Source organism: Pseudopipra pipra, chromosome Z (assembly GCF_036250125.1).
Source record: "Pseudopipra pipra isolate bDixPip1 chromosome Z, bDixPip1.hap1, whole genome shotgun sequence".
NCBI classification, from domain to species: domain Eukaryota; kingdom Metazoa; phylum Chordata; class Aves; order Passeriformes; family Pipridae; genus Pseudopipra; species Pseudopipra pipra.
This window is the reverse complement of record NC_087581.1, coordinates 65,589,419-65,612,593: the sequence shown is the minus strand read 5'-3', so window position 1 is coordinate 65,612,593 and position 23,175 is coordinate 65,589,419. Positions and strand designations below refer to the sequence as shown.

The window sequence follows — 23,175 nt, the reverse complement described above, 5'->3', positions numbered from 1 at the left end:
GCGGGCTCGGTGCGCCTGCGCCGCGTCACGGACCGCGGCGGCAGCCACTGCCTGGTCACGTGGGGGCTGCGCTGCAGGAGGCGATTGGCAGCAGCGCGCGCGGTAAGGGGGCGGGGTGGGAGGGGGGTGCGACCCGGAGTTGCCATGGAAACGGGGCCTGTAGCTGCCAAGGGGATGGGGACCGTGGGGATGGGGGTGGGGGGGTGACAGTGTCGGTGCTGCACTGGGGACCGAGTCTTGCTTTCCGCCGGCGTGGGCTCACCACAGAGTTGGGAGGAGGAGGGCTCAGCGCCGAGCACCGGGCACGGGGAGGGTGAGGGATCTTTGCTGTCCAGGGTCAGATGAGTGTAAACCTGAGGGTTTCATAGCATGATCCATGTGCTGACTGTTGCTGGATGAAGCTATCCCCCCTCTGTCGTCCTCTCTGCTGCTCTCTTTGTTTAAGCCGTTAAGTTAGTCTCTTGAATCAACTCTGATTCAGTGGGAAACAAATCACTTTCTTTGTAGGTAGGCTTTTCTGTCGGATGGAACCGTCAATCCAATTGATTTTTCCTATATATGATCCATGGTTTTGAGAACGTATGGTAACGTAGGAAGGAAAACAGCATTGTCCTTTCAACAGCTACTTGCTCTTAGGTTATGTGAGTGTTAATGCCGTGCTTTGCCTTGAATTTCAGACCATTTAGCAGAACTGGCTCAGCTAACGGATGGGCTGGCAGCAAAATTCCTGGACTCTGCTCCACGGGAAGGTGGCCTCTAGGGAAGTGGTGTGTTGGTAACACACTGTTTGTTTTGCTCTGTAGCACAGCCATGCGTGTGTGCTGGCTCGTGGGGAAGGAGAAATGCAGTCAGCGAGTGAAACTGCCACACTTGGAAGCAGTGGTAATTGGGCGTGGCCCAGAGACTGGGATAACGGATAAGAAGTGTTCACGGCAGCAAGGTAAGGTGGCTTAGCCCAAATCCTGCTTTCCACATGCAGCAGCAACCGAACTTACCTCCTTCCTCTGTGTGGTCTGTAGGGTTGCCTGGTTCTTGAAGTCATCAAGCTTTTTCAGTAAGCACTTAGGGAGACCTCTGGGTCCTGAAAAATCAGAGACACCCAAAGACAGGACGTTCACCTTCATAAACTAAAGCACTGAATCTCAACGTGAGTTCCCAGGCCCACAGTTGTGTTCCACTGCCTGCTTTGTGGGCGGCACTTCTCCCTAGTATTCCACCAGCTGATTTTTGGTATGACTTGTGATTCTATACATAAAATAACATGCTTTTGGAGAATATATGAAAGTACCTGTGATCTGTAAAATACGGCACATCTTCCCTGCCTTATTTTTCATCCCTCTGGACACAGTCCTGCTGCATGCCTTATTGTCACAGAGAGCTGGTAAGAACATGTAGAAGACCTCCAAACATTCCACTTTCTTCTGAAGTAATTTTGCTGGTCATGGTGTGGCTCTGTGTATGGGCTGGTTCTGTTTTACCTGTGGTTCTGGGAGGAGATGAGGCAGAAGTGCTCTTTGCATACATTCACAGCAGTCAGCTTCAGAAGGAAGCAGACCTTCAAACAGAGGAGTATTTTCTGCACTGGGGGGTTCATCAGAGTTTTTTTTTATTTACACTGTTTTGTGACACTTTGTTCTTTCTCTTTTGCCAGTTCAGTTAAAAGCAGATTGTAACAAGGGATATGTCACAGTTAAGCAGGTATGTCTTTATGTGTGGATATACAATATTTATGGTACTTACTGGGATGATTGTTGTACTTAACTCCACAAATGCTCCAGCTGATGATTCTGATCCCTGATCGCTGGATCTGAAGGACCTGGAGCTGTTTTATCACCAAAGGAGAGCGCAGCAAGTGGTCCTCATAAGTGATCTTTTTCTTTGTGCACCTCAGTGACAGACTGCACTATTCCTTCCAGATATGTGCCAGTCTAAAGACAGACAGACTTGCAGCATCAGGGAATGCTACTGTGAATCCTCCATCAGTTCTTCCAGGTGCTGCATTTGGGAGATTTTGGAGTCCTTCCCCTAAACTTGCTTATCTGCCTCCTGAGCCTTAAACTTCTCAAGCTGAGGCAGCCCTTCATTTGAGGTTGAAATTCTTGTGTTGGTGGAACCACACAGTTGTGAAAGGTTTTTGTTTTGATGGTTGATAAGAGCCAAAGACATGGTTACAAGGGATAGGATGGATGTGAGACAGCACTAAAGGCATTCTCATGTTACCAGCTGGATGGATGCAGGGCCACTCCCTCACACTTAGGAGGCCCAGCACCAGTCTTGTGAAGCCAGCAGGTACTGCTGTGAAGAAGCTATAGAAATTCTTTGTGACAGAATTTAACAGTCACAGGAGGGAGCTGGTTTCCCAAAGCCTGGTTCAAGCATAAACATTAACCAAAAGCATTTTTCTGAAGAGTCCCAGTTTTCCTAGGGTCACCCTCACAATGGGGCGAAATCCATCTATCAGGCAGTCACTGTAGGTTGCCCACACCATGTGTGATTGGACTAAAATAATTTGTTAAAACCACTGTCACTGCTCAGAAATAGTTGCTGCTGTGGGATGTGTGGCACGAGTCGTGCTGCAACTCTGTTGTCAGCTTTGCAGACCTGTAGGCTCCCTGTGACACCACATCCCTGAGGCTGTGTGCTGACAGCTGTGAGTGTAAGACTGGCCATAGACAGATGGACTTCCCTGGTCCTCTAGAGCAGGTTGATGTGGGCAGAGGGGCAGTGAACACAAAATGCATTTGCTGTCCAGGATGGTGAGTGGTATTCCAGAAGAACGGGGTGGAAGTTGGCGATTCCACTTAAAACATTGTTTGCTACTGTTTTTTCCTTTTTATGTCTACCAAAGATAGGGGTCAACCCAAGTAGTGTTGATCTTGTGAATATTGGCAAGGATGAAGTGGTGAAAATGAAGCCAGGCCAAGTTCTGCATATTGTGAATAATCTTTACCCCTACACGGTGCAATTTGCGGAAGAGTCAGGGAAAACTGTTACAGAAGTGGAAGAGAAAACAGAAACCCACAAGATGCCACACGAGGACTCCTGTGAGAATGATGATGCAGAGCTTGTGCCCAGAAAAACAATGAAGATGGAGGTGATGGATACACAAGGCAGTTCTGCAAATCCAAAGCTAAGCACTACCAGTGTATCTCCACATGAAGGAACCTCAAGCAAAAAGGCAAATGTATTGTATTAGTACTGATTATATGGTGCTGATTGTTCTGGGTTTGTCTCCTCCATGAGAACTTTGATCTTTTACTTTTGTGGATTCTAGTGGTGGGGAGGTATCTTTGGTGAACACGGATCCTCAGAGCATACAGAGCATGTAAGCTGATCTGTGCTGATGCAAGGACTGTGCTCCTGGCGTCATCCAGGCCCTGAGACGGTTACTTGGGACCCCTTCTAACCTGAGCTGAGGGTTGGGTGTGTGTGAGGGAGCTTGCTTGTAGCAAGTGAGGATTTAGTTTCTGGTTTCTGTTGCAGTTTCTTCTAGAAGGACAGTCCACGTGAACTCTCTTTAGCTGGAGTCACCCGAGGATACTGTCCTGGCTCTTGCTGTCTAAAAGCAAACACACAGAGAATAGAACAACTCGAGACTTTTTTGTTTTGTTTGATTTTAATTGCGTGGGTTTTTTTTTCCCCTCCTGCTTTGTTCATTCCTTTCAGTAAAACCATTTTTACATTAATGAATGTAACCAGCTAGAATCATTTGAAAGGGAGTTTTTAGCCCTGTGAACACGGGCAAAATAAAAGACTGCTTAATGCATTTGGAACTAGTGCACTTGCTGGAGGAGAAGGCACAGAAATGAAACCCCTCAGGACGAAATATCAGTCTCAGGTTGCAGTGGGTTAACCACTTACCTCATTCGTGGATTTGGGCTAGTTACACTGGGGCCAGATCTGTGGAATGAACCGGCAGATAAGATGATTCACACTGTTTCTCTGCCAGCACTATAATAATGTTTGAACATCTTCCTCTATACAAATATGCTGAGGGTCATCATTGATAATGCTTGTAAAGTGATCTCAACACATAAAGCATCTGTTTTGAAAGAGGTGCACTCGAGGCAGCCCTTCTATTAAGTGTTCAGTAACCAAGTGAAGAGAGCTGCTATTGTTGGCTTGATCTTCCCCTGCCTTTTTTGTTTGCTCTACAAGCCACTGCACAATACAAAAAAATCAGTACATCTAAGAGTAGGGCCACACACCACAACTACTTTATTCTGCACAGAGCAGTGTGGGATAGGACAGTTAATGGAGATCTTTGTACTTCTTGTGGCCCTGGTGATCCCCGAAGCAGAGGGCCTTGTGCCATGATATGTGCATGCAGATTATTAAATTCAAACAGAATTAGAGCTCCCTGATGTTAAATTTCCAACATTTGAAAGATTTAACTTTTCAGCTTCACGGTATCTTGTTAAAAGTTTTCAAATGTAGCTTTTTGGGGGCAGTTGGAGTAGATATGTTGGTATTTTATGGAAGGGAAATAGCTGTCATTCAGCTGTTGTTTTACTGTTACATACTAATGAATGTTTCTAACTGAATCCTTTAAAATATATAATCGGATGCTTAATTGCCTTATAATTTATTTTTTTTCCTTTTGTGCTGTAGGAACATCTAGGACACTGGAGTCAGGGTCTAAAGAGCTCCATGCAAGATCCAAAATTGCAGGTAAGGGTTCTACACTTGTACTTTACAGGTAAGGGTTCTACACTTGTACTTTACAGTAGTTCCTGTCTAGCAAAGCTAAATGAGCTTGATTACTCCTTCAGTTTACTTTCACATCTGGTTAACCAGTGGAGTGTTGCATGAGGGCTGAATTGTACTTGCATCTCTCTCTGTAATAAAATTAATTGGGGATGATTTTGCAGATTGCAGATTACTGATTTTACAGTGTCATTATCTTAATTATCCTTGAGCTCTCTATACTATCAGATTTGGCCAACAAATTTCAAAAAGGTTGGAAGAGCAGGTGAGCCATGCAGTTGCTTTGTTTCCTCAGGGAAACCAACTAAAATGGGGTTGTGGCTTGAAGCAAGTCATGGAGGTTCCCGTTTTCCTGTAGTCAGCACTGCCTTGTTTCTAAGCATAGTGCAGTTTCCTGGTTTCCAGCAAACTTAACTTTGATACCTTTGTGCCAGGGGACAGGATCTGACCTCTGGCTCCTCCTCCACCTGGTTTCTTTGTGCCAACAGGAATTTTTCTGGGTAATTTCTTTTAATCTTGTGCAGATAAGCACAGTTATCTGTCCCAGGTGCAGAATCAGGCACTTGCCCTTGTTAAACTTCATACAGTTGGTGATTGCCCATCTCTCTGAATTTGTCAAGGTCTCTCTGCAGGGTCTCTCTGCCCTGGAGGGAGTTGACAGCTTTTCCCAGTTTAGTGTCATCAGCAAACTTACTTAGTATTCCTTCAAGTCCTGCACCCAACTAATTTATGAACATGTTGAAGAGCACAGGGCCTAAGATGGAACCCTGTGGAACCCCACTAGTCACAGGTCACCAGCCTGATGTCACTGCTCTCACTATAACTCTTTATGCCCAACCTGTGAGCCAGTTGCTTGCTTAGCTGATAACTTATCAGAAGGCCCTATTTCTTGACTGATTTATTATTATTTTTATTCGAGTCTGGAGTGTTGAAGTGCATAGTTGTGGAACTGGATGCTTATTGTCCTGGAATTGCCAGCACTTTCAAATGAGTCTGTCTGTAGGGAATGATAAAGTTACTGAAATTCTTACTTACTTTTTAAACATGAAGCTTAATTTTCATCCCTGAAGTGGAATTTCATAAAGCGCTTACCAAAAAAGTGCTTTTTTGACCCAAGATATAAGCATAAAATGTAAGAATAGAAAGCTTTTTCCTTCTATAAAGTATGTGAAGAGGGATGCTGCAACACCACTCCATAATGCATATTATGGAAGAGGGCACTTATCCTGAAGCAACTTAGTTCCAGCAAAAGTTCTCTTTGGATAACATCTCAAAACCCACTAAATATAGTGCTTATAGGATTAATATAGTTAACTTTCAATCAGAAAGTAATCTAGTTGGTTTTTTTGCAAGGTTTACAAAGATGAAAAGACTGTGGTCATCAAGGATAAATATCCCAAAGCACGTTACCATTGGCTTATCTTACCATGGGACCCTATTTCCAGCTTGAAGTCAGTCACCAGGGACCATCTTGAACTCCTGGAACATATGCATGCAGTTGGGCAAAAAATGATTGAACAGTGCCCTGCCAGAGAGAGCCTGGAGTTCAGACTGGGTTACCATGCTATCCCCAGTATGAGGTAAGACCTGCAGGAGTCATCAGGTGGAGACCCTGTTCTTCCAGTTACACAGATTTGGGGCTCAATCTGTGAGGTGATTTGATATTGGCTAGAGAACAGCTGATCCTCCTGAGCACCACAAACAGCTTGGTGTCCAGGTCCTGTGCAGCACACTGCTGCATACATGCCGATGGGCTACACAGTGTCTTGTGTCCAGTGGGAGATGCCTGTTGGGTTCCCCTGGCAGAGGGCTGGGGCTGTGGGATGCCTGTGGTCCAGCCGCAGCCAGCTCCCAGTGCCAAGTGCGAGGGCATCCCCATCCCAGGGCACCAGTGTGGCATGAGAGACTGACTCTTGGGCCTGTCAAGTCCTGCCTGATACCACGCAAGGATTTGAGTTTTGTGTGTAAGTCCAGATCCCAGAGCATCCAAATGCCTGTAAATATTGCAGTCAGTGCTCCTAAGTTGTTCTCTGGTTCTTGAGTGGACCTTTTGGTCACTGATCAAGTCCCATTCAGTTACTCTACAAAGTTTAAATCTTTGGTTTATTAAAACTACTCTCTGCCTTTCTGGAAACTAGTAGGAATATAGACTGTAGTGAGGGGCCAATGGAATATGCAGGCTAGTGACCTTGATTGTTTAAGTGAAATGCTTGCAAGAAGCGGTGCTTCCAGAACAGACTGTGTTTCTTCTGTCTCGGGACTGAGGGCCAAGACTGACCCACAAAGCTCTGCTGGATCATCAGTTTGCAACTGATACTACTGCAAAAGAACTTGAAGCGTTAACATTCTTCTCTCATATCTGGTTTTTTTTTTTCAGTCAGCTACATTTGCATGTAATCAGCCAGGATTTTGATTCTGTGGCTCTGAAAACCAAAAAGCACTGGAACTCTTTTACTACCGACTATTTCTTAAACTCTCAAGGTAATATTAGAAAAGGTATTTCATAACATGTAATCCCACTTGCAGCTTCTGGCTTTGGGCTTTTTTTCCAAACAAATATGTAAACCATGCATTTTGTTGCAGAAAGTGAAAGGTTTTATTTGATTTCAGATACTGGGGAGTAGCAGTAGGTAATAGTGCATTTTGTGGCTGGTTTAAATTAGAATGCAGCAATGACATGCTGTGCATGCAAAGCAGTGCACAAAGATTTGCAGTGTCACGTGTTTCATGACGCTATGTGGTCTCAGTACCTCTGGTTTCTTTATTTTTCCCCCAGATGTGATAGAGATGGTAAGAAGCAAGGGAAAAGTGATGGTGAAAGATCATGTGTCTGAACTTCTCAAGCTGCCCCTCAGATGCCATCGTTGTAAACAACAGCTGTCCACAATCCCACAGTTAAAGGAACATCTCAGGAAACATTGGCCAAAATGACTTTGCAGAAAATGGTGTCTCAACCTGCCTTTGGATTTCAGGCCAAAACAAAGACTGTGAAATGTACGTGGAAATGTGTGTTTGTTAACTGGAATGACAAATGTAATTTTGGGAAAAGTAGCCTGGAAACAGCAGCATACTGACTTTGTAATAGCTGAGACAAAAAAACAACCCCCCCTTCAACCAAATAAAAACATAAAGTGATTTCTGAAATTGAAGGTGTGTTTGCAGCTTTGCTGTGGTACAGCCACACTAATCTGTATGTGAGCCAAAAAGTCCGGAAGAAGTGTTTTGTTTCGATTAAAGGATTTATTCTAATTCAGAAGCTGAACTGAGCTCAGATCTAGGTTTCTACTGAGAATGCAGAGAAAAGGATTTGGAGGTCTTTCTAGTCATGTCTGCTGCCTGTCACTGAAGTTTCTCCTAAGCGATAATGTTGCAGGTGCTGGTGTGACTGACAGAATGTGCTGTCAGTGTAGGGGAAGGAGCATCAGCTGTAGCATCCACACTTTGCTGTGCCACTGAATGGCTTGACATTTCAGTGCTGCTGAACTTCCCCTCAGCTATGGAGCAGGCCTTGCCCCTCACCAGGGTGCAGGATAGCCACTGCTAAGGCAGTACAAAGATGTATTTAAGCATTTTTATATAAAAATACATGCATAATAGGAAATGATCAGCTTTACTGCTCCCCAGAGTAATAAACTATCAAGGTTTGCAGTTGCTTGTCTGCATACGTTGAGTTTGGTACAGAAATTGTGTCGTTTAATCCTGCTCTGTTTCTCCCTATCGGAATTTTGGTGAGCCTCTAATCATTTGATTATTTTCAAGATGTGAATTTGCAGAGAGGCAGCAGAGCAGTACTAATAAAAATCTGTTTCTGGGTCCAGAACTGGTGTGTACAGTTCAATTTCATCCTAAGCCCAGCTCTGACTTAAGTAAGATGCCTTCTAGGTGAAATGGCTTTCAGTAAAAGAGCACGCAGAGCTTTTGCTACAGAAGGAAAATGCTGCTTCTAACTCTTGATAACGCATTTTGTGGGAAGAGGGTGTCCTCTTCTTCCGTCCCCCCATGCAGCTGCATGTTGCTATACACACTCCAATGGGCAAATAGTAAACTTGTTGCTGCTGGAAAAGAACAAAGACATTCCTGTCATGGAACTGTCCCCAGAAATGGGTTCTTTCACCTGGTGTGCAAGGAACCGAGTTTATTTCGTGCCAGCGCAGAGATGGGTGCTGGGTGGTGAATCCACAGAGCCAGCACACCCAGTTACAGCCAAGCAGTGTGTTTGTATTTTCAAAATACCAAAGTCTGGAGTTACCCAATTTCTAAATGCATGCCCACTCAATAGCTATTGGACAATCTTTTGCCTGCTTCAATTTAAAGGTACAAAGCATTTCAAATTTATTGTGCATGTTCAGTAGGTAGCTGTTTTCATTTGGACGTGGCTTTCACATTTTAATGAGCTAAGTTCATCTAAAGGACCCATTTTTAGCTGATTTAGCTAAGTTCAGTAAAACTTACTGAACATTGCCAAGTGCAGTGTCCAGTATCTAATTCAAGATCTCTGTTTGTGATATCTCTACTTGTTTCAAACTATTCTGCAACACCTTGCTGTTTCCCACTTTTCTGGGTCTTTAAAATATTTATTGTTCTCTTATGAATCACTCTGCAAGATCTCTTCTTAAACCATTCATCTTTCACCACAATAGGGTACAGTAAGCGTGAGGGGTTGGCTCTGGCCTAATTTCAAACACCAGTCACACTTAAGCTTTTGCTGACATTATTAATAATATGCCTTAATTTAGAAAGCAAAACTTTAGGAGAGTAAGAAACAATAACAAAAGCACTGCCAGTCTGTGGATTCACTCTTTATACAAACTAGGGCTTCAACTGGCCCCAGAGATGAAGTAGTGCTGATGTTTTGCAATGGGAACTATTTTGGACCAAGACCAGTTGGAAATGCTTGAGAACTATGATCCTCCTCATGGCAGACACAGGCCAGAAGGGAAAGCCACAAGATTCACAGTTAAATGCAGCTGGAGCCACAAGGGTCAGCTCATGTCTGTGACTCAGGGCAGCCTCAGGGCCATGAGGGAAACAAAAGCAGCATTTGTAGACATTGGCACAGGTTACTTCATGTGGCTTTGCAGGGAAGCTATGGCCTTCCCACATCCTCTCATGCACAGCTGGTAAGCCCATACAGGAGACTGAGAGCAACCAAAAAGACATCTTTGTTGGAAAGAGAACTTCAGAATAGCAACATAACCTTAACACTCATCAGCCAGTAAGACATGGCAGTGGTGGACTGAAACTGTGCCCAAGATACTTTGGAGTGTATTTTGCAGGTGAAGATTCAGCTGGAGGACTATGCCATGCTGTTCTGGTGTCAGTGTCCAATTACTGATAAGGAGAGAGATGATGAGATGAAATTTGAAGAATTTCTGCTGTCCTTGTTGCCCACCAGTCCTATTTATCCATGTACTCTTATGGAAAAACCTCAGCTCTTGTGGTGGAAAGGGGCCATGGCACTTTGCATGTGTCTCCCCATCCATGAAGGTTATGTTACATGTAGCATCACTGAGATTATGCTAGCTTAGATGTCACACGTTATCTTGTAAAGTTACTAAATGTGTAGTCACAGTACTTGACAACAGCCTGAAGTCATCCCCACACCACCCAGACAGGCCACATAACTCAGAACAGCTGGAAACAAGAGGGACTCCAATGCTTCACCCTGACAAAGGAGTGTTTTACCACTCCACTCGAACAAGCCCAAGCCAGCACAACACACAGGGCACAAGACCAAATGGCCATCCTGATACAAGGCACAAACCCACTGATCTGCAGCACTGGATGTGCTAATGCCGTGCAGTAAGAACACAGGTCACTACTTTGTCATTAAATACCTCCAGCAGACACGAAGTGCCTTGGTTTTGCTGGCATTTTTCCATAGCACCTGAAACGGCCTGCATTGAACACAGCAGCTGTTGGGCCAAAAGTAACTCAGAGGGGGCTGCTACCACTGAAAGGTTTTCCAGCCTTGCCCTCTTCCTCTGCTCCCAGAATTGCTGCTGTTACTGCTTGCATCAGATTACAGAAGTATTCTTGGGTGAAACCTAACTCTCAGGTACGAGACCAGTTTCCAGATGACACAGTTCTGCAATGGTGCACAGCATTATCAGGGTACAGCTGCTGATCTGTCAGTGCCATACAGCAGCATTAGTCCGTCTTCTTTAAACTCAGATAATTAGTTAGGTAATTATGAGGTAGTATTACCCATCAGAGCATGACACTGACACCTCCTGCCCTGCTTTTATTCATGTTTTCCTCTGCCTAAGATTTCCCTGGTGTGAACGAGCACCTTTTCAGGACAGCAATGGCTGTTGGCACTGCAGGGTTCACTCTGAATATTGATGAAAAACTGGTATTAGCAACATCCAGCTTCAGCAGAGAAAACAGTTAATTTGTGTAGCAACTACAACAGTTTGCTATTGGTACAGACTTACTGGTGAGATCTACAGCAGGCTGAAGTGCTTAAAATGTGGCCTGTCATCACGGCATGTACTCCCATCCATGGGAGGGAGTGATGGCAGAGAAAACAGCCCATTCTGGTGGGATTGCTTCATCCAGAAGGGAGGGAACAGTGGTGGGAGATGTTGGATTCGGCCAGCAGCACTCAGAGCTGCACACCCTTTTGCTCCCCAGCTTCACAAACCACCTCTGCAGTGAGATGTGAGTGGCTGTCCCCATGAGTGTGACACCATAGAGGTCACAGTCACAGCCGCATCAGGTGGAGGGACCCTTCACTTGCACAGCCCTAAGAACAGGACAGGACAACAAGAAGCCAGGACAACAACAGTTTCTGTAAAGATATAATGAACTTATATGAAAAATTACAGTTCAGAGTTCACAGGGATTCCTTGGCTTTTAGTTACTGCAGAAGATGCAGTTTCCACTGTAGATTTTTACTGAATTTTGGTGGAGTAAGTATGTCTGGATCTGAAAGGCAAATGGAACAAGTGTCAGAACGGGGGGTAACAGCAGTACAGGTTCTTCAAGAGCTGTCAACTACTTATTTCACTTTTCTTTACCTCAAAGGACACCGAGAAATCTCTCAAGATCTATCATTTCCCTTTAGTGACTGATCACCAGCCTGCACAGAGGAGTGCCGCCAGCAGAGCTGCTTACACAAGAAAATCTCTGGGGCACATCAATCCCCTCTCAGTTATTGTTACTGTTCAGAAAGAAGAAGCAATGAGCAGTGTCACAAAGCAGAACTCCATTCATTCACCTGTCACTGGGCAATCACACACAACAGCCAGCTCTCTCTGTTTGGCATGAATAAGAGCCACAGGTTTTTTCTGGAGCCAGCCCTGGCAAGTGGCAACAGGCAAGTCACATCTAGAGGTTCATTAGAGGATTTCCCCAGGCAATTCCAGGACTAGCAGGGGAAGAGACGGTAGGACTAGTGGGGAAGAGGGAAGATAGGGTAGTTGGGACCCTTACTAGGTCTCTCAGCCCTGATTTTGCATTAACTGCAAGAACTTCAAGATGGCAAAGTGACATGACAGGCTGTAGCCTGCCCTGGTCAAGACCCTGGCCTGACTGCCAAAGCCAGATAGAAAAATTCAGCAGGTTAAGTTACAAGAAGAATTATTTAACACATTCCTTAAGAAATCAGATTTTCGATTCCCTTGAAACAGACTGACATTACACACACAGGAACCAGGAGCACAACTGAGACAGTTTTAGCACAGGAATTCGGAATAAATAAACCTTGTTAAGATGGCTGCTCACTTGCCATGAGGCAGGACAGTGCACATTAAGAAAAGCAAGAAACGCCTACAGCTGAATAACTGGTACAACTGCTGGCAGGTAGCAATGGTTGGAGAGCCTCAAAGCCCACTAACCTCACTGACATTTCACATCCACACCTAACTCAGAGCCTCAACTAACCTTGTACAACAGGAGGCATCATCCTCTTCTGCTGGTAGGCAGCCATAATGCTGTTTGCAGTTGAATTGGGTCCCAAGACCTGTAATAAGAAGCAATAGCCATGTTCCAACCTGAACTAAGCAAGGCTAAAAGCAGGGATACCCTAAAAGGAAATTCTGCTGTTAGTGTCCAAAAGCAGAAGCACCTGCCTGCAGGAGACCTCAGAGTACAATGTAACCAGGAACGTGTGATCAAGTCCAGTAATATCTCAGAAAAGTTAACATAGAGGAAGAAAGAAAACTGCTTTCGCACAGCTCTGAAGGACACAGAACCCTTATCCCAGCACCGACTGCTTCACAGCCCTGTAAATGTCATGACTTGGCAGTACTAATTTCATTACAGCACCATCAATATTTAAAGTTCTTTTGGGAGTCTCAATTCCCTGTCATACAGAAAAGTGTTAATCTGTCTTTACGAGTCCTGCTGATCAGCAGTTATGGAGAAGATGTTGGGGAACATCTTGTGTTCACTGTGAATGCTCAGAAATCACTTATTAGAAATAAAGACTTTTACTTTGGAAGGGAACTAACTACAGTCCTAGTGATTTCCTTATTCTGCATTAAGCTGAAGCTTAAAAACCTGACATAAGCCTTCTTTTTGCAATATACTCCTTATGATATACTGGTTCAGACTAAACTGACTGGTCTGGTAGCTTTTCACTTCACAACACCAGGTTGAACAACCACTACTCTTGTACATAAAAGCTATGTTAACACTTCTACCATTAGGCCTAAAAGAGAAAACAGTGTTCCCATGTTCTACAAATGGCTTAAAATAAAGTTTACAAAAAGAAGTCACCACTAGGACAAGGTAACACAAGCCTCAGGATGTCCAAAGTGGCATTCAGTGCAAGGACACAGTAGGCTATACCTGTTGTACACATCTAGTGTGTACTGACTTGGCAGATACTGCACAGAATGTCTACTGAACCTCTACAGAAAAAAAAAGCAAACCAGATTTTGAAAGCCAGGGAAGGATTCTGGGCTCTTGCTGAGTAATACAAAATACTGGTAAACACTTGGTATTGTATAGCAGGTGTGATAGGTATTGTGGATGAGCACAGACCAGGTCGACAGAGCTCTGATGCAGGTCTGGAGTCCAGATTTCTGGGACTGAGGTCTCCATCAACTGCAAAACCTCTTCCAGGACTTGCTGCAGTACCTCAGCTTGTTCATCATAACCAAAGAGCACAAGCTGCTTCAGAAGGATGTGTATATCTCCTGCAGGAGGGAAGAGAAGCACAAGCAATAGCAATTAACGCAAGTATGCTAAATAAACAGCTGCATTTCTTTGCTATCAGTGCATAGGAAGGAGAGTGGCAACTCAGAGCTTGTTCTGTCCCTATCCAGCCCCCACAGTGCTGGAGTACAAAAGTAAGACAAACCTGTAGCGAAACAGACAAGGCCTTGCTTCTCTGCTCCCAAATTTCAAATGCAGGGAGCTCACACTATCACATGTTCTTCCAACCACAGAGCCAGAGGAACTATACCAAAGTTCAACACAGGTAGTTGTACGGACCAGGCAACTTTTCCTTCCAACAGACACAATAAGAAAAAGAAGGGGCACAGTGCCTCAGCTGTCCTCACAAGCAGAGTGGATTAAGACCACCAAGTGTCCTACCCTTCACAGACTCAACAGCACGAACATTTTCACCCAGGACTTCCAGAAGGGCAATATCTTCAAAAGGACTCCCCTCCTTCAAGCTGTATTTCTTACGCTCTGCCTTGCGCCGATTCTTTGAGGATCGCCTGAAAAGGAGTGCACTCAGTTACAGGATGCACAACAGGACTGGCTGTTAACAGGGTAAGTCTGAAGGAACATCAACATATGCATGAGACTTGTTATTCAAGTCCTTACTCTCTACAGTGACAGGGGACTGTGTGTAAACTTCAGCACTGTGACAAAGTTTTCAGTGCTACTCAACCCATATCCTTTGTGGTCTGAAACACCAGACAGGAGTCAAACTGTTTCTCTACCACAAAAAAGACTGCTCTGTGTTCCAGCAAGGTTAAAGCATGACCTTAAGCACAAAGCAGTAGTCACTATCAGGCAAAGATGAGCTCCACTTGAAACACTGGTGCCAGAGTTGGCACTTGTGTGTGCACATTTTAATTTTTGCTGTCTCCAGAGCCTCTTACTCACTATCACAGGAAAGCAACTTAATTCATAGGCCAGACTTAGCTGTATATTGTTCCCAAGTGATCAGCACACTCTGGCACAGGTGTGCTGAATACTAAGGCCGCATTCTCTTTCTCATTACATCTGGTCCACAAAAAAAAAAAAAGTTCCCTAAGAAGCCCACAATTTTTACACAACTGTATTTTTCTACATTTCAGGTGGGAATTCAGAAGTGGTCCCACAGACTACACCAGCCTGTAACACCCCACACCCCACACTGCAGCCCGTATTCTTAAGAGCACTCAAATACAACGCAGACGCCCGCTGTGGGAAGACATCGGTATGAGATTCAGCAGCAACCCCCACACACCAAGTGCGGAACCAGGGACAAAGGACACAAGTCATGCGCACAAGCTGTTAATGTTTGAGAGGCTCTGCCTGTATTCTGTGTCAAGCTTTCTACAGCCAGCTATTTTGGCAACGTGCCCAACACCCACAGAGCCAGATCCTGCCCAGAGTCTGTGCTCACAGCTCCTCTGCTGGGCACTCGGTTGCACTAGTAGCTTCTGGCATTTTCTGCTCTTTCCCTTCCAATAGGAGTTAAAATAACTATGAAAAGCCTGTAATTAAAGCAGCTTCAAGGCACACACAGCTGCAAGGAGGAGCATTCTAAGCACGAGCAAGCTGACCTGCCAAATGCTGATGCCAGAATAGTCACTACCTAATTTGGAGGCAGATACCTACGCTGATATCCTTGAATTGCTGTGTGAATATCTGCTGTTCATGTCACTGGCTGTCACAATACTGCTGGTTTCAGAGAAAAGCTCCAATTCTGGGCAATTTGGCATGTCATAATCTGCAAAACACGGTAACAATTGTCACAGTATGGAAAAAGATCAGAGTTATTTCAAGCTATCTCTCTGGGTGATCAATGTAGTTTGCTGGGCAGATTCATTCTACCTGCTGGTGTTCTGGAGCATTATGGCTCTCAATCCCACTCAGCCAGCACACGAGAAGAAACAGCAATTGTGAGAACAACTCTGCTCCTCTTCCCTGGTGGGGATAGTGATACTGAACAGCAAAATCAGAGGGATGGCAATCTCAGTGCAGCAGATCTGCACCAGGACAAAGCATCCTGCTTTCAGAAAAATCCCCTGAGCCTGTGTGAGCTGGCAGGTGAATATGGCTACAGGTACTCAGCACAAAGGACATGCAGAGCACTGTCTCACCCAGCCAAGATGGCACTGTGGAGACAACGCTGTGTTATTCTGAAGAGCTTTCAGGTGCGTTTTGATCCCATGAAAGCTGTTACACAAGACAGCACTGAAAATACAGAATAAGGAAGGCAAAACAACCACACTCCAAGTATGGTATGAGCAGGGTGTGAGGAGAGTGCTGTTCTACTGCTGGAGATGCTACTGGAGCTGGGAGAGAGCACAGCTCTACCAGAGCAAAAAGAAAACCACAAAGAAAAAGATGATCATAGTTACTTATGCAGGATAAAGTCATATGCACTTCAATACCAACCCTGCAGGCTCTCACAGGCCTTCTCCTTCAGCTCTCGTACCACTTGCAGGCGACTCTTATAGCGAAGAAATGCTGTTTTCTGAGAATCTAGGAAGATCAGCTGATTTTTCTGAGCTGCTCATTGAGAAAAATCAGAACATCAACATTTGTGCAACAGAAACAGAAAAGCATTTTTTACACAAGCACAATCCTCAAGAAGCTCAGAAGTCAGGTACAGAGCACACAAAAGGACTCAAGTAGAAGAAAATTCAAAGCTTATAATACAGGAGACCACCAAACAAGATACCCTTGGATGTGGAGTGAATTAACCTGCCATACAAGTGTTTTCTAGCAGAGTCTTGTTTCTGATACACGAAGACCAGAAAGTTCTGTGGCTTAAGTCTCTTTCCATTAATTAGATTTAAAGTAAAGAAAAAAAATTCAACTAATAAAGTCCATAATCTGAGAAGAAGAACAATGAATAATGGTAACAAAACATCCTCCCTGGATGGGAGAATACAGCTACCAACTATTTTTTTTCCTCAGAACTACTCAAAACTTATAGCTGCTACCCATTTTCCTAGTTCGTAGCCCTGCTGCCACATGTGCTCAGGAACCAGGACTGTCCTGCTTGTTCATGGATATGCACACACAGACACCTTTTCAGTTTGTGACTGTGAGCTCTGGAAAAGCTTAAAAGGAGCCTGACTAAGTTAAAGAGAGCCCATGACACTGCAGGGCTTCGATATGCATTGAGCAGAGCCAAACGCAGCTAACTGAGATGCATCAGTTAGGTGGAAGCAAAGCTTCCACACAGCTTCCAGTACTGGAGTGCTGTGACTTCCCTCAGATCCAGTAAAGACCTTCTTTAGCCTCTATAGCACAGAGATCAGATTTTTGCAGATTCACCTTCCAGAATAGCAGGTTTCAAGTTGGTCTCCAAGATATCCAGTCTACCATACTTGTGAATCTAGATTAGGGAAAGGAAAGAATGTATTATTTAAGGATCTAACCCAGATCACATCCCTTTGTTCTTGCACTCTAAACAAGTACTTCCTTTCCACAACAATTCTTGTGCTCTGAAATGTCTTACCAGCCTTAAAGCATCTTCCCAAAGAGCCCCTTCTAAGAGCAGGAGAACAGCCTCTTCATAGTCCTAGAAGGAAAGAGCAACCATGGGCTGCTACTGATGCTAGTAATACACATTCAGATAGCAGCTATTCAGATGCATACTTCTGTGCAGTAGCATCTCAGTCAAGACAGGAAAACACTACTATGCCAGGTACTCTGAAGTGTTGACATAAAAAAGCCAAACAAGCAAACAAAAACCACAAACCCACCACAGCTATGTTACTCCTCCCACAGAAAGGGGAAACCCCTCTAGAACTCTGTCTTCCTTACTCCAGCCCTCATGCTTCAGCTGTCTGAGACAAAAGGTTTCCATATCAAAGCACGGGCAGTGCTTTGAGTGGAAAAACTCAGGGAGACAGTGTTTATCCCCACCCTGCTCACTGCATCACCTGGACCTGCTCTGCCCTCCCCGAGGGAGCCCATGGCACAGACTGTTTTGCTGTCAGCATGCACGGAGTCACATATGGTGCAGGAGAACAGAGAAAACACAGATGGTGTATCTATCTGACAGAGGGTATTACTGGGGCACAGACACGAGGGTGATATGTTACCTGAGAGTACTGTTCCAGGAGTATGGCTGCCTCTGCATGCCTTCTCTGTTCAACTAGTTTTCCTACAAGAAAAGGTGGAGTTTCAGCTTTTCAGAAACAGCTAGATTTTGTGCCACAAAACTACAAAGCAGAGGAAAATCCCACTCACTGAAGCACTTCCTATCTGCTCACACACACACTCAATTGCTAAAATACAGCTGTAATTTAAGAAGGGCACCAGAAAAAAGTACTAAAGGCAAGACATGAAGGATTCAAAAATAGCAAATACTGCAGTATCCAACTGTGGAAGACTACACTCCCAGAAGCCATATTCCCACTGTGTTAAGCGGGCCCTTCATAAACTCGACCTCTGGGTAAGGCTAAAGTCAGGACAGTGCTCCATTTCTCTTGCTGCAATATATGCCAGGTCCACAACACATCTCACACGTGCAGTCTGAGATGCACTAGTGAGCACAAATTCTGAGACCAGCTACCTTTTTCTCCTGCATCAGGACAGCAGAGTTTTACATGTACCACGTGGTCCTAGCTGCTAGCAGGCTTTAAGTGGAAAACATTAAAATGCAGCTCTGAATTATCCAATAGCTTTCAAGATCTGTGATTAGGCACAGTACTTGCATCAGTGATGTCCAGAGGCCTCAGTAATGTCACACACTTCAGAGCATGTCTATTCCCTGAGGTTAACCAAGGAGGCAATTTGGAAGAGCAGTTTAGCAACCAGTTGCAAGGAAACAACGCAAGAAGCAGTCAGCATGGGGCAGCCAAGGCCACAGCTAGCTTGGCAACTCCTGGGTGCCTACCAACATAGCTCCAACACATTTAGGTTCTTTTGAGAAACAAAGGTGATTGCACAAATCCTTGGGAAGCAGGGGATCTTTGTTCTCATTTAAAAAAAATGCTGCTGAATACTGAGGGTTTCACTGAATTTTAGAAAAAAACAAAATGAACCATAAATAACAACAGCCACTTCTGCTCTGCACACCTCCATCTCCTCAAGGCCTACCTGCCATGCTCCGTGCCAGACTGGACAGCTTATCCTGTGTGTAACCAAGCCGTGATGCCATGCACAGGGCTTGCTGCCAGCTGCCACTGCTCTGAAAAGCATCAAGTGCTTTGGCAAAGATGCCAGCACGAGCAAATACCAACGCAGCCTGTTCATACAGCTGCTTCTGAATCAAGTACTCCCCATACGCATCACTGATATCCTGCAAGAAGAAAAATAAAAAGTTAGCTGTAAAGCTGTAGCAGTCCTCTGTTAGTAAATATTAAGGGCCTACTACCCCCTCCTCCAAGGGGTTTCCGGGCACAATGTTTCTACCTCATTTCAAACTTTTTATTAAGCCAAAGGCTGATGATCAGCACATGGAGACATTTTGCAGGGCCAAAGCAAGTGATGTGGGGAGGTACCTAACTCTCCAAACCAAAGGCTGGGTAAACTAGATACTGCAAGAAATCAGACCCTTCTTCCCCACTCACATGAGCAGTTTTTGTCAGAATGTCTCTCTGAACCAGCTTACTTCAGGAGGCAAACATTGGCACAAGGGAAGAAGCAAGCCCTGCACTTCTAGGCACAGGCTATTTGAAGCTCACTAGCTCCATAAGGAAGGGGCAGGTGGATTTGACTTGAAGGATACAAAAAGAATAATAGAAGACTCCCAATGAATCACTCAGGAACAGACGTCCCTCATGAGTAAAGAGTCCTTTCTGCTTTCACTGTGTTGCAAATAGACCAAGTTTCTATATTTCCCCTCTTACTCAATCTACTCCTTTTACAAAGGCTTCTGTGTTGTGTATTTACAATAACTAAATAAAATTATATTAAATGCATTTACATTTTATCTCAGCCTTGGGCAAGCTAAAGTTCTTCAGTAATACCGAAACCAACAAGGGACACTACATAGTACAAAACAGCACAGCTGCAAGTGTCCCAAGCTCTATAGCACTTTTCAGAACAGTTTAAGGATAACAAAGCATCTCCACACAATCTGCAAGCCGGACAGAAATCAAGACAGGAAGAAGTCTTTCTGTGGTAATGGAAGTTCATCAGCACACCACAAGATAGTGCAGCACAAGAAACAGGAATTCCACATGCTCTCTGGGTCACGGGACCAAAGAAATAACAGCCAGCCCTTCAGTGACCAGGCCCCATAGGGTTAGTCCTAATAGTCATTCCAGCTATCATCTCAGAGGAGTGTCTCAGACAACATGGAACAGCAATCACCTGCAGAACCTGCACACAAGCAGCTGCTGTTTCATTCCTGCCCTCATGCAAAGTGCTGAGGACATGCAAACACCTGAATAAGAGATTGAAAAGCATGGACACTGCAGTGTCACATGCTTACACACCTTGTACTCCTGAGTGCTAGAGGGGTACAGCTTCAAGGCCTCACCATACAGATTCTGATCCTTCACCAAGTTCAGAAATTCAGAGAAGTGTTCAGGACCTGCAGAAATAATGTACTTTTCATAAAAATAAAAGAGAAAGCACACAGCCCTCACGGCTTTCCCAGACAATCTGGGTTCATTATATCAAGAAGCAACTAGAGGTGCTTGGGTGGAAGAGCAAAAAAGCACCTGTTCTACTACTGTAAAATCAGGGTGTTCACTTCCTTGAGGTTTGCTCCGCTTTTGCCACAGATACCAACTGGGCACAAGTCACTTAAGCAGGAACAAAACAAAACTTATGCTTCATGATCACTCCCTGCACCAAGCTACCATTCAAAAAGCATGCAGCAGAAGTTCACCATGCATTACCAGGAGGAAAGATGACCTTGTGCAATCCTTCTCTTTCTTCAGCTATTTTACCCAAAAGGCTATCCAAAATTAAAATGTTACACTGCAGAAATTCTCCTTAGGACACCTACCACATTTGCTGAGATGCCCAAGAGCTTTTGTGTATCTCTTCAAGTGTCTGTCTATTGTATATCGCTGATAATTGGTTTCCATTTTCCGGAGGGTATTTAAGAAGGGCAAGTATTCTTTTGGGTCCTGCAAAGAATAGTAAGAACTGCAGTTGAGCTAAAATGCTAAAATCCTTATTTGCCGCCATCCTTACCAAGAAGGAGTCCCATATTTGAAAATATGTAATACCCTAAAAAAAGGCTTTTTTTTTTCTTTCCAAATGTAAGTAATTTCAGAGATCAATTCTGTATATGTACTCTTGCCAGGAATTATTAACTTAAATTACCTGCCTCCCACATAGACTTTGGCAGTATCTAAAAGCTGGTGACATTTAAATTTCAAGGCTGTTATGTCATATCAGATATTAGTTGCTATTAGATATTATCATGTATAAATTTGCGGCCATAAAGCTGATTGATGTCCCCCACACCAAAGGTCATAAAACCCATTAACATGAATAGGGTGTTCTAACTGATGGACAGCAGCCTTTACTGTAACATTAGGAAACTCTGCAGATCCTGATGGGCATTTCCACTCAGAGACTTCACATTAAACCTTTGTGAAGATACACACTGCTATCATAAGCACCACTAAATAAACAAGAATGGCAAGAGTACAGAGCTGGGAATGGAAGTCATGCAGTCACAACACTTCAGACACCAGTCCCTCCCTTCCCCAGAGGTATTTTACCCCACTGCTCTAGAAGAACACTATTTCATCTTGAGTACAAGATTCCAAAGCTGTGCTCAAGAAGTACTAAGGGATGTAGAGATGTGACAGCTTCTGAGCACCACCCTAAGCACACATAGGACTTCTGAGCAACTGGAATCCTGCCTGGGTAGAGCCATTACTAACAGAAAATGCACTCTCATCTACAGATTGCAAAGAACCTTTGAAAAAGCAAAAAATTAGTTCCTTCACTGGAACTATAAGCGAAGACCTTTTGAGACTTCTCTGCCACCATGATGACTAAATCAAAGTCATATGTCCCCAAGGAATACTCATACAATTCGTTGACATCCACAAGGAAAAGCAGGTACTTCAGTGCTTCTTCTGCACTCACAGCTTTGATATCTGGAGTAACGCTTTCTGTAACAAGATAAAGAAGCTATGATATGATCTGTTACACCACCAGCAGTGGAACCCTGATGTGAAGGAAGGATGCATCCTCAAGCACAACCCTGACATCAGACAGGGACCCTCAAACTAACAGCTTATTCTGTCTTGCAGAAGGGGTTACTTTGCCTTTCCTGGGCAACTTCAAGAACCATCCCATGCACAGTAAATTCTTAAATGTGCAACTGTGACAACTTAGAAGCATCAGCACAAAATAAAGGTTTGCCAGCCTGAGACACTAGGACCCAGAATAGGAACTCCCTATCCCATGCTTGGAGAACTAGAGTTCCAACTGGAAACCAAGAACAGGTCCAACTCTGGGGTATCTGCTGACAAACCTAGATAAAAGGATGAGCTCAGGGCATGTACAGGAGCATATCTTAGCTGATAGGCTGCTGTACCTAAACACATAGAAGTTTCAAGTACATTTGTTTTCTGGCTGACTCCATAAACAGTCACCTTCAAATAATTTTCTGGGTGAGCCATGCTAACAAATGAAAGTGCTGAGGAATGCATTCAGAGCAGGCAGCTCGGTGTGCAGCTGCAGTGGGAGCTGCAGGCTGAGCTCTGGGGGCCATGAACTGCCAGCCCTTTGGGCCCGGGGACCTGTGGCCCAGCCACGAGACCAGACACTTGGAGACACAGCAGGAGCTGAGGACCACCATACTTCTGTGGGGAGAGACTGTGAGGGTATAAAAGCTCTTGTAGGCCAGGGGGTCCTTTGTTCAGGGTCCCTTCTCACAGGCACCGGCTTGAGTTGTTATTTTGTTATTTAGCTATTGCACCAAGATTAAATTATTTTAAGGATCTGGACATCTGAGACTCTCCTGTGCGACACCTGGGGTTAAGCTGGTAAGGAAACCTGATCTGACTGTGTGAGTTTGGGGTGTGTAGCTGCAAAGGGGCTTCAGTCCCAGCTCAGGTGGTGTGAGTGTGACTGCCAGAGTGGCTCTTGGATGGTTGGACAGGGAAGTTTCCTTAACAGAAAGCTCCTGCAAACCACCCATTTTCAAAACTTTTGAGTTCTTGATACAAAACCTCGAAGATCATGAACCTTCTGGAGAGCAATTTCCAGTTCTGGTGGACTTTTCTTTACATGTGCTGTCAGTATTGATAGGCAGTATCTGAAAAAAAGGGAAGTAGTGAATGAAAAAGTGAGAAGGCAAACACTGCTTATTCCTTCTTTAACATGGTTTTTGCAAGTTCTAATTTATGTTTTAGT

At 44.4% G+C, this 23,175-nt stretch overlaps 2 protein-coding genes across 5 annotated transcripts in view; one reads left to right on the top strand and one right to left on the bottom strand.

Annotated features, from left to right (window-relative positions):
- Positions 1-18: 18 nt before the first annotated feature.
- Positions 19-7,851, top strand: APTX (aprataxin). Of its 4 annotated transcripts, none has more exons than XM_064641981.1 (8): positions 19-102; positions 804-940; positions 1,652-1,698; positions 2,849-3,178; positions 4,612-4,671; positions 6,061-6,287; positions 7,085-7,188; positions 7,484-7,851. In XM_064641981.1, the coding sequence occupies exons 2-8, from the start codon at positions 811-813 to the stop codon at positions 7,636-7,638; spliced, it is 1,053 nt and encodes a 350-aa protein (XP_064498051.1). In that variant the 5' UTR covers positions 19-102; positions 804-810; the 3' UTR covers positions 7,639-7,851. The 4 variants fall into 4 exon arrangements, with proteins under 4 accessions (XP_064498051.1, XP_064498049.1, XP_064498050.1 ...); XM_064641979.1 differs by having other exon boundaries at positions 2,849-3,184; XM_064641980.1 differs by lacking the exon at positions 19-102 and adding an exon at positions 216-313 and having other exon boundaries at positions 2,849-3,184.
- Positions 7,852-11,497: 3,646 nt separating this feature from the next.
- Positions 11,498-23,175, bottom strand: part of ELP1 (elongator acetyltransferase complex subunit 1) — a 31,348-nt gene continuing 19,670 nt past the window's right edge. Inside the window, exons 23-36 of the mRNA XM_064641964.1 lie at positions 22,992-23,077; positions 21,778-21,926; positions 20,801-20,924; positions 20,283-20,380; positions 18,940-19,141; positions 17,940-18,001; positions 17,351-17,413; positions 17,167-17,227; positions 16,279-16,392; positions 15,496-15,607; positions 14,254-14,381; positions 13,699-13,853; positions 12,595-12,673; positions 11,498-11,637 (exon numbers count right to left, since the gene is read on the bottom strand). Of these exons, the coding sequence (XP_064498034.1) occupies positions 11,570-11,637; positions 12,595-12,673; positions 13,699-13,853; positions 14,254-14,381; positions 15,496-15,607; positions 16,279-16,392; positions 17,167-17,227; positions 17,351-17,413; positions 17,940-18,001; positions 18,940-19,141; positions 20,283-20,380; positions 20,801-20,924; positions 21,778-21,926; positions 22,992-23,077 (1,501 nt within the window). The 3' untranslated portion in view covers positions 11,498-11,569. The remainder of the gene's footprint in view (positions 11,638-12,594; positions 12,674-13,698; positions 13,854-14,253; positions 14,382-15,495; positions 15,608-16,278; positions 16,393-17,166; positions 17,228-17,350; positions 17,414-17,939; positions 18,002-18,939; positions 19,142-20,282; positions 20,381-20,800; positions 20,925-21,777; positions 21,927-22,991; positions 23,078-23,175) is intronic.

Excerpts from the sequence above, each read along its gene's own strand:
- APTX (XM_064641979.1), top strand. The coding sequence starts at position 811 with ATGCGTGTGTGCTGGCTCGTGGGGAAGGAGAAATGCAGTCAGCGAGTG. Across the intron at positions 6,288-7,084 it reads CATGCTATCCCCAGTATGAG|TCAGCTACATTTGCATGTAA; the intron begins GTAAGACCTGCA and ends TTTTTTTTTCAG. Across the intron at positions 7,189-7,483 it reads CTATTTCTTAAACTCTCAAG|ATGTGATAGAGATGGTAAGA; the intron begins GTAATATTAGAA and ends TTTTTCCCCCAG.